At 42.9% G+C, this 15,043-nt stretch overlaps 2 protein-coding genes across 4 annotated transcripts in view; one reads left to right on the top strand and one right to left on the bottom strand.

Moving 5' to 3' along the window:
* The first annotated feature begins 1,144 nt into the window (after positions 1–1,144).
* On the top strand, positions 1,145–10,532 carry LHFPL5 (LHFPL tetraspan subfamily member 5). Of its 2 annotated transcripts, none has more exons than XM_060231545.1 (3): positions 1,145–1,834; positions 8,928–9,158; positions 10,191–10,532. In XM_060231545.1, exons 1-3 carry the CDS (start codon positions 1,423–1,425, stop codon positions 10,202–10,204), a joined length of 657 nt encoding a protein of 218 aa, XP_060087528.1. In that variant the 5' UTR covers positions 1,145–1,422; the 3' UTR covers positions 10,205–10,532. The 2 variants fall into 2 exon arrangements, with proteins under 2 accessions (XP_060087528.1, XP_060087527.1); XM_060231544.1 differs by having other exon boundaries at positions 8,922–9,158.
* A 1,443-nt stretch (positions 10,533–11,975) lies between these two features.
* SRPK1 (SRSF protein kinase 1) overlaps positions 11,976–15,043 on the bottom strand; it is a 75,680-nt gene continuing 72,612 nt past the window's right edge. For both annotated transcript variants that reach the window (XM_060231538.1, XM_060231540.1), the window contains one exon: positions 11,976–14,585. In XM_060231538.1, coding sequence (XP_060087521.1) covers positions 14,401–14,585 — 185 coding nt within the window. In that variant the 3' untranslated portion in view covers positions 11,976–14,400. The remainder of the gene's footprint in view (positions 14,586–15,043) is intronic.

Here is a 15,043-nt window from a genome sequence, read left to right as displayed (position 1 = left end):
CCGGAGTGGATGCTAGGATGTCAGGTATGTGACTAGTTGCTTCCATAAAGCCTCCTCCCAAAGCCCACAGCTATATAGCCCTCTGCTGCCTGTTGCTCATTTGGGCTAATTGCTGTCTCAGAGCAGCAGCCAGGATCCTGCCGAAACTTAAGCATCCTCACACTTAGAAGGGCCAGAATCCTTTCACCACTCAGGGCTCAGGGAGCGTCTTGCTTGTGAGCGTGCCGCCCTCCTCCGATCCCTGAGGTCCTGACGAAGGCGGTCACGCACACGACCCACCAGAGAGGGCGAGGCAGGGGGGCTTGGATCTTCTTCAGCAGGAGGCAGGGGCACTGGTGCAGGTGGCAGGGGCACCGTTCCTTCTGCAGGCTCTGCAGGCTCGGTTTCTTCTGCAGGGTCCCCAGCACCCATGACAGCCACCTCTCCTTACATAACTGAATTGCTGTGATGGATGAGGAACCAGGAGTGTGGCAGAATTCTGGGGAAGTGCACAGCATGTCCAGGGTTTATTTAGTATTCAAAAACTTCTAAAATGATGACCTAATAAATGTAATAATTGCTGAGACTAATGGATGTGAAGAACCTGAAAGGCCCTAAAAGTATTCATAAAAACTAATGTTTTAAGTATTTAAAAGTCAACTTGACATGCTAAAATGGTAATGTGAATGTATATCTTGCTGGCCTGCTTGGACTGACAAGGCAGTCTTAACTCCACAAAAAATCTAAGTTGGGAATGGCAGGTGTTCTTGCAAAATGCTCAACTGGTCCAGCAAGTCCTTATAGATTTTCCCCACCCAGGGTGGTTCTCACTTGCCCTTTAACATCCTGTGCAACAGAAACAGCCCCCACCATCTTTGCCTGCATTCTCATTCTCTCCTCCGTTTATACTCAGTTCTCAGTTTCTCTGCCAGCTGCTGTCCGTGGTACTGAAACAGACCACATTGCTGAGGAAAGGAACCAGACAAACAAAATTGCTCTCCCCCAACACACCCCTAATAGTGGTGAAGGAATAAAGGCTCATAGTGAAGCAGGAGGGACGTCATCTTGAAATGGTGAAGGAGGAGGCAGCTTCATGACAAGCACCAGGGAGGAGGAGCCACAGCTATGCATTCTCCAGGCTCTGTATGTACAAGCAAGAAGCAGAGAAGAATGTAAACTGACCAGCATTCTGGAGAGCCACCAAGTGAACCTGAAGCAGGTCTCAGAGCCTGGAGTTGCATCCTATTACATTGGATACATCTGCTAAGCAAAGTGTGGAATAGAGAATCCCTACTGCTCTCCACTGTTCATTTGTTTTTCTCCCTCAGAACAGGGGGAAAGCCAGCATCCTGACTACTGCCTCTGAATTCCTACTGCTTGTGCTGAGTGCTAAAAGCCTCATCTCCTGTTCCCCAAAGGAGACAGGTTGACCTTACTGACATCATGGCGAAGATGCTCCCAGCACAAGAGGCGGCAAAAATCTACCATACTAACTATGTGAGGAATGCCAGGGCCATGGGGGTCCTGTGGGCACTCTTCACCCTTTGCTTTGCTGTGATGATGATGGTGACTTTCATCCAGCCATATTGGATTGGAGACAGCATTGATACACCACAGGCTGGCTACTTTGGCCTTTACTCCTATTGCATTGGTAATGCCCTTACAGGAGAGCTCATCTGCAAAGGTAGCCCTCTGGACTTTGGCACCATCCCCTCAAGTGCCTTCAAATCAGCCATGTTCTTTGTGGGTATTTCCACATTCCTTATAATTGGCTGCATCCTCTGCTTCAGCATGTTTTTCTTCTGTAATGCAGCCACTGTCTACAAAGTGTGTGCTTGGATGCAGCTGGCAGCAGGTGAGTTGCACAGAGGGAACCTTGGGGAGGGGTTGTGAAACCTATTTAAGAGTAACACTTGAATTAAAATCACCTCAGGCATAGTGATATATTTCAGGGGACAATAAAGCTCCTAGAAGTCACCAGTGATTATTGTCAGAGAGCCTTTAGAGATATAGGAAGTGCAAAACCACCCCAAAAACTATTGCTTTGAGATTAGACTGATTCTGGTGGAAACAAACTAGTGGCTTAACTCAAGACCTGCCACTTCCTACAGGGAGAATAGCTACAATATTATAACTATCCCCTACCTGTATTCTGCAGATCTACTCCATAAAAATCACCTGTATAAATGTTATAAATTTACCAGTAGTCACTCTGGTTGGAAATTGGCAGCAAAAGGCCATTTTTAGAATACTTAAGTTTTCTGTTGAGACTCTCACTGAAGACATTCTAAAAGACAAAGTGTGCTTCTAGAGTTGCAATATAAACATAAGTTCCTATGTATCCGAGTTGTTAAATGCTGGCCTGAGGGAGTGAGATAAAAATGGCATTGATTAATACCTTATCTTTAAATCTTACATTAAAAAACAAAATCACTTGTAGCAAGGAGCTCTTGTCCCAGGTTACAGGCTACAGAGTGTTTGGGTGCCTTAGGCTCTGCACAAACATAAAATTTAAAAACAACAAATCCATGTCCAGGCATCTCCAGATATGGAACTCAAAAAGGAAGAGGATATGAAAAGAACAAGCAGCAGCACTTGAATGTGGAGCTTAAAAACAAAAAAAACCCCAAATAGAACTACCTTCTATTGCATCCCCTTGGAATATATACTTATTTTATTACAATTATATGTCACCTTTCTGCCATCATGGCAGGATTCCAAATAGATGTCCTGGGCCGGTGACACTTTCTCAGCCTAGCCTGTCTCACAGGAGACAAAATGAGAAAGATAGAACCAAATGTGTAACCCTGAGCTAATTGGACGGAGGGTGAGATTAAAAGGTACTCACTAGGTAGGGATTGATAAAACACAATTAGCATATATTTTAGGTACTTCAGAAAAACTGATGGATAAAAAGGAGAAAAAAATCATCAGATGGGACAATCAAAAGTGTAAACAGTGAAAGAAAAGAACTGCAAAGGGAGAGACAGCCACACTCTGAACCCCAGTTTGAAAACACTTAAATTTCATAGTCAATGCATTTTGTAATGGGAAGCTCATTTTGAGCATGGGTAATTAGGTATTTTTCCCTCTGAAAGACAAATGTAAGTTATTTAATGTAAGCAATGACACAGTGGTATAACTCTAGTGGTACAGTGGAACAGATCCAGATATCTGATTTATGTAAGAAGTACATTTAAATTAGGACATTTGCCTTGTGGTAGCTTTCCATGTAGCCTAAGTGGTTAAGTTGGTGCTTACATGATTAATGACTGTCTCAGCCCTGTCCATAGTGGTAACATTCAAAGACAAGGAACACAAGCAAGGGGCATGTACAGTTTTTATGAGCCCAGCATCTATCAATGAGGCCTGTACTTGACAGAAAGATGATGCTGAAATCCAAGAGACACCTGAAGCCCTTTGAAATATTTATGTCAAAGAGAAAGGTTATATTGCCAGCATTGTTCTGTTTCTGCAGGTGGAAAATAAATTGCAGCAAAACTGCCAGCAATGTAAACAAAAAATTGGTGAAAGAGCAGCAGTATTAATCTGGCATTTTAAACAAATCAAAAATAAATCCAGAAGGATTAGTTTCTTGTTGTAATACAATCAAACAGGAACTCAGTAGCATCGAAAAGACTAGGAAAATTATTCTAGTGCATGCTTTCATGAGTCATAGGAGTGGGTGGGCACTCCTGTGTATCTAATTAAGTGAGGTCTGAAAGTATAATTTCAAGTACAATTCAGAGGCTGAAGTCAGCTAAAAGAGAATCAAGAATGCCTGACAAGTTCAGGAACTCTTGGCTCCTCTTTTCACCCTTACATAAATGATCACATGAGCAGTAGCAAAATTGTAAGCTTAGGCAGGCAAAGAACACAGTACTGCCACCCCCCCCCAACCTTTTGTCTGTGACAGAGGACTGAGAAATGGAGGGGGACAGTTTTTTCACTTTTTAAACATTTTGTCTTTTGTTTCACCCTCCCTCACTCAGGTATCAGCATGGACACTGAAGTCTTTAGAATCAAAAGTCTGGGAAACTCCAAGGCCCAGCTCAAAACTGCCTCCAGAAGGTGCGGCAGTTGATACACCAGCCAGATAGCCAAACTCTCTTCAGCATCCTATGCAAGGCCTACTTAGTCAATGTAGGTGATCTTTGGTGAGGGGAGCATCCTGAAGGTGAACTGAATGAGTATCACCACACACATCCCAACCTTTTGTCCAAGACTAATGGAGGACCAAGAAACTGGGGGATGGGCAGATCTTTCAGGGTGACTGTCTTGCCCTCAAGTTCAGTATCATCTGCAAACTTGGGCAGTACACTACTCACCCCTTGCTCTAGGATCATTTAGGAATAAATATAAGTACTGGCTTCAATACCAATCCTTGTGGCACCCCACTGCTTACTTCCTTCCATTGTGAGAACTGTCTATTTCTGCTCTTTGTTTCCTGTCATTTAACCAGTTTTAATCCATCCTCTTATCCCATGACTCCTGAGTCTTTGGTGAAGAACCTTGTCAAAGGTGTTTTGCCAAAAGTATTTTGAAAGTCCAACTATATATGTCTACCAGGGGACAGCAGTCTTTTCCAGCTTCTGTTAACTATTCCCCATACTTTTGTAAAGTTCCCTCTTTTGAAATCAAATGTTAAACTTTAGGACTTCATGGGTAACTTTCTATTGACATGAATGCTGAACTTAATAGCACAGTTCCCAGTTGGTGCAACAAGCTCTACATCTCTTACCAGGGATGTCTGCATTGCTGATAAGGATAGCACTTCCTATGGCATTCCCATTATTATGCGGGATTTCATTTGGCACTACTGAACCTGGAAAACTGTACAATTCTTAAAAGAATGGTCCCTAGGAGGAGGATCTGAGATCTGAAACGGCTTGCAAGCGGACTGGTTCTCCATTGGACCACCTATTTTTAATACTGGACTGAAAGTAATATAGTGGCTTTTAGCCACATAAGGGCAGTAGGAGCACTGAGTAACTTATGAGGTTTTAACTTGGTGATATTTATTTATTTATTTATTACTTTACATTTATATCCCGCCCTCTCCGCAAGCGGACTCAGGGCGGCTTACAGTATCATAAAAACAATCAATTCCATAAAACATATAAAACCATAAAACATTTATCAAGTTAAAAACTAGTACGCTATCTCAATCTAGTCTGGCGGTATTGGGTTCTGACTATGACCGCCAGCTTCTGTAGGATGTCCGGTGGCAGCCCATTTTCAGTCAACCAGAAAAGCCTGCCTAAACAGTTCGGTCTTACAGGCCCTGCGGAACGCCGACACATCCCGCAGGGCCCTTATAGCTTCTGGGAGGGTGTTCCAGAGTTCTGGTGCTGCCACCGAGAAGGCCCTAGATCTTGTTGCGGATAGCCTGGCTTCTTTTGGGCCAGGGGCAGACAGCAGATTTTTTGTCCCTGATCGCAGTGCTCTCTGGGGGATATATGGGGAAAGGCGGTCCCGTAGATAGGCAGGTCCCTGACCATAAAGGGTTTTAAAGGTTAATACCAACACCTTGAAGCGAACTCGGAACACAACAGGCAACCAGTGTAGCTCTCTCAGCACTGGCCAAATGTGCTCCCGTCGTGGTAGCCCCATTAACAGCCGTGCCGCAGCGTTCTGCACTAGTTGTAGTCTCCGGGTTAGCGTCAGGGGTAGCCCCATGTAGAGAGCATTACAGTGATCTATTCTTGAGGTGACCGTAGCATGGATTACCGTCGCTAGGTCGCTGCGGTCCAGGTAAGGGGCCAGCTGCCGTGCTTGCCGAAGATGGAAAAAGGCAGATCTAACAGTGGCTGCCACCTGAGCCTCCATTGTAAGGGAGGACTCGAGGAGCACGCCTAAGCTCTTGACCTTGGGGACCGGTATTAGTGGCACCCCGTCAAGGGCCGGCAGCTGGATCTCTCTCCCCGGACCGCCCCGACCCAGGTAGAGAACCTCCGTCTTCGTCGGATTCAATTTCAGCCGACTCAGTCTGAGCCAGGAGGCCACGGCTTGTAATGCCAGGTCTAGATTTTCCGGGGTACAGTCAGACTGGCCACCCATCATTAGGTAGAGCTGGGTGTCATCCGCATATTGATGGCAACCCAGTCCATACCTCCTGACTATCTGGGCAAGGGGGCGCATATAGATATTAAATAACATCGGGGATAGGACCGCTCCCTGCGGCACCCCGCAACTAAGGGGGTGCCTCTGGGATGCTTCCTCCCCTATCACCACCCTTTGTCCCCGATCTTGGAGAAAGGAAGTCAGCCACTGCAAGGCAGATCCCTGTATCCCCACATCGGTGAGGCGGTCAGTCAGTAGCTGGTGGTCAACCGTGTCAAAAGCGGCTGACAGATCTAGTAACAGCAGCACTGCAGAACCGCCCTGATCCAGATGTCGCATAAGATCATCGTTTAACAAGATATGTACTGATTATATTCGTCTTGTATTTTTATACTCATTTTTCCCAAGTTAAAATTGCATTTTACACTGAGAGTTTTTTCTTCGTCTTTCCTCCATGGTCCCGTTTATATTTAAACTTTTAGCATGGGCAGCATAACTCCTGTTGTCAAGGAAGCATTTTCCATTCCTCTTACCTACTAAAGCCGTTCCCCTCTGGCAGTTTTATCAGCCAGGAAATGCAAGGGTAAAGAACATCTCACCTGCACAGAAACTTCTCCACATTCTCAGGCTCTACATTCTCAGGCTCCACAAGCTGAAAAGTATCTGTATAAATTGGACAAGCAGGTGCCAAGGGTACATTATCTGAACATGCATCCACATTGGCATCAAACCTAGAGCAGATCTGGGCAGTTTTTTCTGTAAAGTGGTGAAATGATCATAGAAGGCCATTGCATGGTCAGAGTCCAATTCCTTGGGACAATGATGTAAAGGTCACTGAATCACATGACAAGAGTTCAGCTGGATGATTACATGCAGAGAAATATTGCTTTTTTGTCAACATCACCAACACATAATAGACTCTATGGGCTCTATTCCATATTTGATCAGCCTTGATCCAAGTTTTCCACCAGCATCACTCTAGCTCTCCTCCCTCCTGTTTCATTATCATCAGTTCTCCGGGGAGATGGGGAAAGGACACTTATGGACAATTGTGTCAACAGCTTGGGCCATCTCCCTGTTCCAGAGAGCAGTAAGAGCCTTAACAGAACTGTCAGCCGCTGAGGTGAGAAAACCCCAAAGCACTGACTGGAACCTATCAGGATCCATCAGGTGCCTAGGGTGGACCATCTGAATGTACCTCTGCAGAGGAAAGAGGAAGCTTGAACTCTTAAGTCTGAACTCTTATCAGGTAATATTTCCACGACAAGGGAAAAAGTAATTCCCCTCCTCCAGATCATCCTCTCCATCAGTGTAATAGGCCAAATCTAGTGTGTGTCCTGTTAAATGTATGAGGCCAGTAATACTTGGGACAGGCCCATGGTCATCAAGGCCATGAAAGTCCTGACAACTTGGCCTCAGCATGGATGCTAGTCCCCCTGGACCAGGATGGACAGTATGCTACCAGAATCCCTATCCTATATCAGTCATCACCCCCAGGAGCAGTATTCCCTCTAAGCTGAGTTAGTGTGAGCTGGCTCACAGATTTTTAGCCTCCAGCTCACACATTTTTGTCTTAGCTCAAGAAGGATGACCCCAGAGCAAACTAATTTATGCAGCAGCTCACAACTTTAATGCCAGTAGCTCACAAAGTAGAATTTTTGCTCATAGGACTCTGAAGTTTAGAGGGAACATTGCTCAGGGGCACACTCAAAACTGGTAGACTGCTGATTGAGGCACCTTGATAGATGGATGGAATCACAGTAGACCACCATGACCCCATCTACCCATCCCCTTGGCCTAGCCTGCTGTTGTACAGAGAAATCTAGAGAGCACCCTTGCTTTCTCCACAGCAGTGACCCCAACCCTGCAGGAGTCCTGGAAAGATGACAACGCAAGCCTGTCTTCTGTGCAGGAAACTGCTGATGCATAGGCCTGCTCCAGGAAAGAGGTATAGACTTCAAGCAGGAGTCCCACTAATGAGGTTCTAGGCAACAACAGCAGCCTGCTGGATGATTTAACTTAGCTTTAGCCAGAGGCACTGACTGATAGCATTCATCTTACACATTCCTTTTATAATACTGGAGGGGGTCCCCTAACAATGAATAATAGGAGTAGTCCCAAGGGAAGTAATTTCTGCAACCAAACTACTATTGTATTTTTACAGCAGAACTCACAGGCGTTACCGCGGCAACATCTAAAATATGCCCTAGAGTCATTTCTAGCAACACAGGTGCCAACAATGGAGGCTCTTTTGTTCTCAAGGGATGTTATTCGTGCTCACTTTTTTTAAAAGGGAGGCATGGTTGGTGTATTTAATGCTCAGAAACACAGCTGAAATAAGAAAAAGCAGGTAGACTGTGCTCCAGAAGAACAAGTTATACTAAAGGGAGAATGCCTTCATTCTGAGCTAGGAACATCCTCTCTTATCTCAGGTAAGAGTATGGGTGCTCAATAGTGAGGGAAACCTCTGCTACTGAAAACACACAAAGTTGTTCAAAGCAAGGTGCAAGCTTGCACAAATCCAAGCTATTATCTGTCAAGCTAAACTGTGGATCTTAAAAGCAGAGAAGCTGCCCAGGCTTGACTGCCTCCATAACCAGTTTTTACATCCAAAGCAATGAGGAAGAGGTAATCGCAGCAAATTCTGGTTGCAATGGATCTTATCAAAGCTGGCAAAACTTGTCACTTTCACTCGGCTAGCTCACCCCCTCACCTGCTTGCATTGCTAATGACCCTCTAGCAAACCCACCATCACATTTACAAACCTTTCTGTATAAAGTGATCTCCCTTTATCAGGCATTTGGTTTACATGAGACAAGATGTCATACTATAGAGTTACTTTCATATAGTAATAATAATCAAACCACCTTCTTCTGCAGCTACAGGTTTGGCAATAGGTTGCCTGCTTTACCCAGATGGCTGGGACTCCCCAGAGGTGAAACGCATGTGTGGTGAGAAGACTGACAAATACACACTAGGTGTGTGCACAGTACGTTGGGCATATATCCTATGCATCATTGGGATCATTGATGCTGTCATCCTCTCTTTCTTGGCATTTGTGCTAGGCAACCGGCAAGACAATCTTCTTCCATCTGACTTCCAAGTAGATAACAAAGGTAATGGTCTTTTGTGCATGAAACTTTACTTTCTCTGTCCCATCATATGGTGATTGGTTATGCCCTCCACAAGGTCCAGGTATCAGAATATTAGACATGGCACTGAGAACAGCAATGACTGTGGAAGAGAAGTGGGGCATGACTTTCCATTGCACTCAGTCAGAAATGTATAATCCAAAACAGCATTTTTCTTATAGGTTCTACCTGCCTAGCTTGTTAAGATTAACATTCATATACAGAATTGGGAGAGATGAAGCCCAAAATACTTTGAGAGGTGGTTATGCTTAGTTTCATTTGTACAATTAACATTAGCTATACAAGAAGAAATTAAATATTTAATGCACAAGTCTTACTGCTTGTGAGGTGTTCACACGTCCAAGAACTGGGATAACCACACATCTCTGAAAACAATCAAGTTCATATAAGACTAAGGGCCTGTGCCTTTATTTCTAGACCAAATAAGTTTCAAGCACTTGTGATTATGACAAAAGCTTTCAGAGCCCAATGTACTTTTTGCCAAAAGGCAGTGACATCTCTGCATTAGCACCAAGAATATGATTACTAACCGATATCCTACCATCCGTTTGTAAAGGGACAATTAACTCAAGCCCTAAACATACACAGAATTCAGGGCCAGCCACTCTGATTAAGGGAAGCACAGTGCCAAAGTCGAACTTACTGGCAGTACACAATATATTGTTCAATATATTGAACTGCTCTTAATTGCAAAATTCAAGGCACAAAGGGTCATAAAGTTGCAGTATAGATTGCGACTGACCGTTGCATTCAGAGTGGCTTTCATTTTAGAACTGGAAGCTCATGTTCTGTGACACTCTAATTATTTTACTCATCCTTGCTGGTAGATTCTACCCCATGTATGTTATATGACATAATGATTTGTATTCATGCACAGTCAGACGCTAAATGGCAGCTGTTTCCCAAACAGCAGCCATTTGAACTGGGGCTACCAGGGAGTAACACACCCATTCCTTACTTGCAAAAGTCATAATTTGAATGTGTTTTATCTTGCAGAAGGACTTGAATGAAGGTGAAGACTGCAATGCATGTGTTGCTTCTGCCATTTGGTTAAACTAAGTATACACATGCTAACCAACTTGGGCTTCAGAAGACTGAGTGAAATACATGGCTGTCAGGCATTATAGTACCAATACCTGTAAAATATTTGATTCTATAAAGACAAAAGAACAACGAATATCCACAATAAAAGGAGTTTAAAGGTAGAAGGATTCCTTTTGCAAAACTTACTGTTGTCCAGAAAAGCCTATCTCCTTCAACCAGACCATCTCCTTTCCTAAGAATTATGATATTCCTTACAAGAATACATGAGTTGGATCCTATGCAGCACTCCTCCCCAGGACATGAAATCTTACTTTTGAGAAAGACTAGCTTGAGAAAGTTTCCACTATGGATGTGGAATTCTTTGAACTGGAACTCCATCAAATGGAGATACAACACTAGCATGGTTGAGGAAAGTTAAACGGAATGCTGAAGTTGTTATATGTACATTCTAACTTATGTATCAGCTGTTGTGGGATCAAACCCATTTGGCTATGCTTAATGTTTATTTTAAAACTCTATGATGCATTTAAATAGATGTAACTATGCAAAGAATAACACAGTATCTAGGATATTTTGACAAAATAACTGGAGGAGTCTTTAAATTAAAAATTGTGATCGCTGAGTTTTTTGTGTTAACTATAGAAGTATCTGATATATTAGTAAAAGAGAATCTTAATTAAAATACCCAGATATGCTGATGGTTTTCAAATAAAAATGATTAATAAATAAAACACTTGCTCATCTTGTACCAGAATACAGGGAGTGGGAGGTGCACAATATTCTTTAGACCACAATAATTAATTTTTCTTTGCACAGGAGTGTTAATTTTGAAGCTACCTATATTTTCAGATTAACATGCTCTCAATCAGATCTGAAACACAGCCTTATTCTGTTCGTATGTTCACTTGTCTAACTGAAGTATTTCACAAAGCAGAGATTAACTAAAACCTGTGCTCAAAAATATGCAGAAATACTGGTTCTCTGTATTAACTGCTCTATTAGTCGGCCTTAGGACTTTTCCCTCCCTCCCTCCCTCTCCTCCTCCACCCTTGCCCAATGGCAGTTCAGATTATCAGGAAAGCCACAGGACAAAGGGTATTTATGCCCTGAGCCCATTAGGGGAGGGCAGGATATAAATTTGATAAAATAAAATAAAATACAAAGATATGACAACTCCAGAAAGGCAGGCAACAGTATCAGCTCAAATGCCCAGTCAGCCTGAGAAAAATTATTTACCTTGAATCTGGATAGAAATAGGGTTCTCTTTATGGGCAAGAGTCTAGGACAATTGAAAACAATCACCTCCAAGATCTTCCTGTTTTTTCAGACAATTATTAGACCAAGATGGCAGGTGACATTTCCAAAGTGCATTTAACTGTCTTGATTCTGCAATGACTGAATAACAACTCACCAGGGTTTGATCTTTCAAGGACTAAATTAACAACTTTCTGCAGCATTACAAACTAAATAACCATAATTTCTGAATCAGTCAGCAAATTTCTGTGCAATTCTTCCCTACCAATAGGATATTTATATCACCATGCTATGCCCCTCCTCCAAAGCAATCATACTATCACCAATTATATTTAATTTGAGCTGCTGGCTATTCCCTCAGCCCATAAAAAGCACTACTATATAAAATTTATGGATGGACTTAGTGTATCAAAAAGTACCTATGATTTAGTAATCTGTTTATTGTGCTGCATTTACAAAAGAAAGAAGACAATGCACACAATAGAAAGAATAAAAATGTATATTTTCCTTCAGGTTTTAGGCCAACAAAACAAGTACAAATCTGTTAGTGAGCACTTTATGGCAATTTGGAAGTCGAGTGAACCTGATGTGAGCACAAAATACTTAGGCAATCTTGCCAAGTTCTCTTGTATTAATCTGAACTGCTCTTGTAGTGCAAGAGAGACAGCAGCAGCCTTCTTCTGTGGAGGGGAACCTGTATTTGAACTAAGAGATGCAGACACCCCACTCCAATGAGTTTTTCCTCCATTTGGGTAGTCAAGGTGTTGAAGCAAACAAGGTTGTGTTGACACCAGAAATTCAATTCTCCCTGCCAGCAAGTCTTCACAGTATTCAAAGAGAAAGTATGCATTATACATTCTAGTCCCATCTTAAATCTCTCTATAGATAGGCACAGAAGTGCTTTTGGAAGTGAGGAAGATACTCCGTATAACAGGAGACTCATTATGGTTTTAAAACTTTTCTTTTCACCTTGTGCATAGAGAACTTTACTTCAGATTTCTTAAATAGACATGCAGCACAGATTCCGCTAAAGGCCTAGTGAGGCATCAAACAACAGCATGGCTGGACTAGAAAGGAAATGGGGTAGGATGGTTACACTTTAAAAAAAAGAAGAACCAGGGTTTTTTTTTTAAGAGGGGGAAAATAAGGTTACTATAAACTGAGATTTCAAAACTCACAAAAAAACAACAGTGTCACACTGCTGGCAGCTTTTGCAGTGGACTGCCTGACACAGTGCCTGCAAGTCTGAGCCTCCAGCAGTTGATAGCCATGGAGAATTTTCATAATCTCAAAGGCCTATTTGGTCCATAGTAAGGAAGGGCTGCTGGAAGTACCACTCATCCCAAACCTTACATTAGAGGAGGAGGGAGGGTATTTTATAGCTGAGGGAAGCCTAAGAGATGCTCATTGTAAAACTACCAAGTATTACAAACCTTTGACCTTTTTCTCTTAAAAAAACAGCCTACAATAGTCAGTGACAACTAATCCCCTCTCTTTAGGAGTTTTAAAGTTTACATTTCTGTCTTGCTGAGCAACCTGGTTTTCAGTGATCTGAAAAACGAAAACAAACTTTGACACTTTGTCTCTAAGGGGGAAGATAGAAATTATTCCATCCCCTATATTATTTACCCTGGTGTTCATACTGAAGAAAAGGAATTCTATTCAGAAAGGTAAATGTCAAGAGTCCAGCAACTTAGACAACTTAACAGGGCCAGCATGAGCCTTGGGAAATATGGTGGCTGAAAGTCTGGACATATAGCACTAGGAAAGGCAGCCCTCGATTCCCCCCCTCCACACACACACTTATTGTTAAAGGGTAGGGATGTATTTCATTTGTCTAAGAAAATTAACCGCTCTCTACTGAAATACAATTTCATACAAGGCTGACCTAGTGCTGTTAAAGGCATAAGGCAGACGTGCATAAACAGTGGCCTGCCTGATGCTGGTTAATTCCCCTGCTTTTGTGGCCTCGTTTGGGTGACAGAAACCCACATAATCATCAAGCACCTATTGTCCCAAAATGCATGGCTGGCATGCCATGTACTGCCCCAGGCATTATGGTATACAAACAGGGGGCAATCTGTCTGCAACTCTACAGGCAACAAATACTTAAGTTTGTCCTGCACATACTGTTACTTCTACCAATCCCTGTTGCTTTCATCTCCCTTGCAAAATGTATTTCAAGTTCACGTGCTACAGCACAGGACAGTAGCTGACTTTACAGGACTCAGAAACTCTCCAGAACACTGTGGGACAAAAATGATACTAAAATCTATTTCATACAGGCTGCTCCAAAAGATTTAATGGCTAAAACTAGAGGGAAAGTACGTCTGGAGGGAAAAAAAAGATTACCCAAGCAGCAGATCAGAGACCTTAGGAATGAGTAGAGAATTGAGAGTTCAGTGCTCCACATGGAGCTACCACCTTGGTGCCATTTGCTATTTCTCCTCTTATTGTCAGCAACTGGATGTGCACTAGGAAAATGACTCCTGGAGTCAGTGAGCTAAGGAGGGATTCACAGCTCTTCACATCCCCCTTGGGATGACTGCAATATACTTAAGGGAGTGTGCATGCCCCAGTGGAGATTTCCCCACATTTTCAGGGTAAGGTACTTGAGCAAGGAAGAGAGTCAGGGGTAATTTCACATTTCCGTAAAAACTCTTTGGCAAACCCCAACCATAGCAAAGCAAATTGGACACCCACTGGCTGACAACGGTCCTGACTGAGCCAAGTACACAAACTTACATGAACAGTTAAGATTTATCTAAAATCTCAAAAGCCCTCAAAGAGAAGCTTTGCTCTGAAAATCAACAAGGAAAAAATTGACTTGGGAAAAGGAGGCCATCTAGGTGTGTATGTATTATGCTGCAAACCCAACTACAGGGCCACGGTGCCAGGCTGGAGCATTTTAAGAGTTGAGCCAGGGGTGCCTGAGACACTGTGCTGCTGTAGCTCTCTTCTCAGGGTTCAGCTCCAGCATTGGTAATAAGAAGTCTGTGAATGCAGCTGCCTCATCTTGGGACCACTCATATTTCTCCACCAGAACTTCAAAGAGACCCCATGGCTTCAATTTGGTGATGTGCTTCAGATCACCTGAAAGCAATGACAGGAAAATTAACAGGATGTCATTAACATGAGCAGGAAGGTTACCCAAGAAGATTGTAGGGTTTCAGAGAAGTTTTATTAACTGATGTTGCTCAGCAGAAAAAAGAGGGGTCCCCCCACTCATGTTGCTTGCGCAATGGGTATTGCATTTATCCAAAGCATCTATTTAAGCTCAAATGTTAATGTTTCCAGACAGGATTTTATAGCATGGCACTCCTAGCCTGGAGGCAATCAGGCCAATTCTTTCAGAAGACAAGCAACATGCCGGACTCACTCCACAAAATATGTCAAGACCTCACACTATTCTTAATTATGATCTGGAGTTGAACAATCCACAGAATGCCTAATTACTTCTCTTGATCATAATACTTCCTAGCTCCTCTGTATGTGCTACTACTTTAGACTCACAAGGGCTCTAAAATGTTAAAGCTCATCTGAATTAGTTT

The sequence above is a fragment of the Heteronotia binoei genome, chromosome 2 (genome assembly GCF_032191835.1).
Source record: "Heteronotia binoei isolate CCM8104 ecotype False Entrance Well chromosome 2, APGP_CSIRO_Hbin_v1, whole genome shotgun sequence".
Taxonomy (NCBI): Eukaryota; Metazoa; Chordata; class Lepidosauria; order Squamata; family Gekkonidae; genus Heteronotia; species Heteronotia binoei.
Note: the sequence above shows the minus strand (reverse complement) of the source record. Positions and strands in the feature narration are given on the sequence as shown.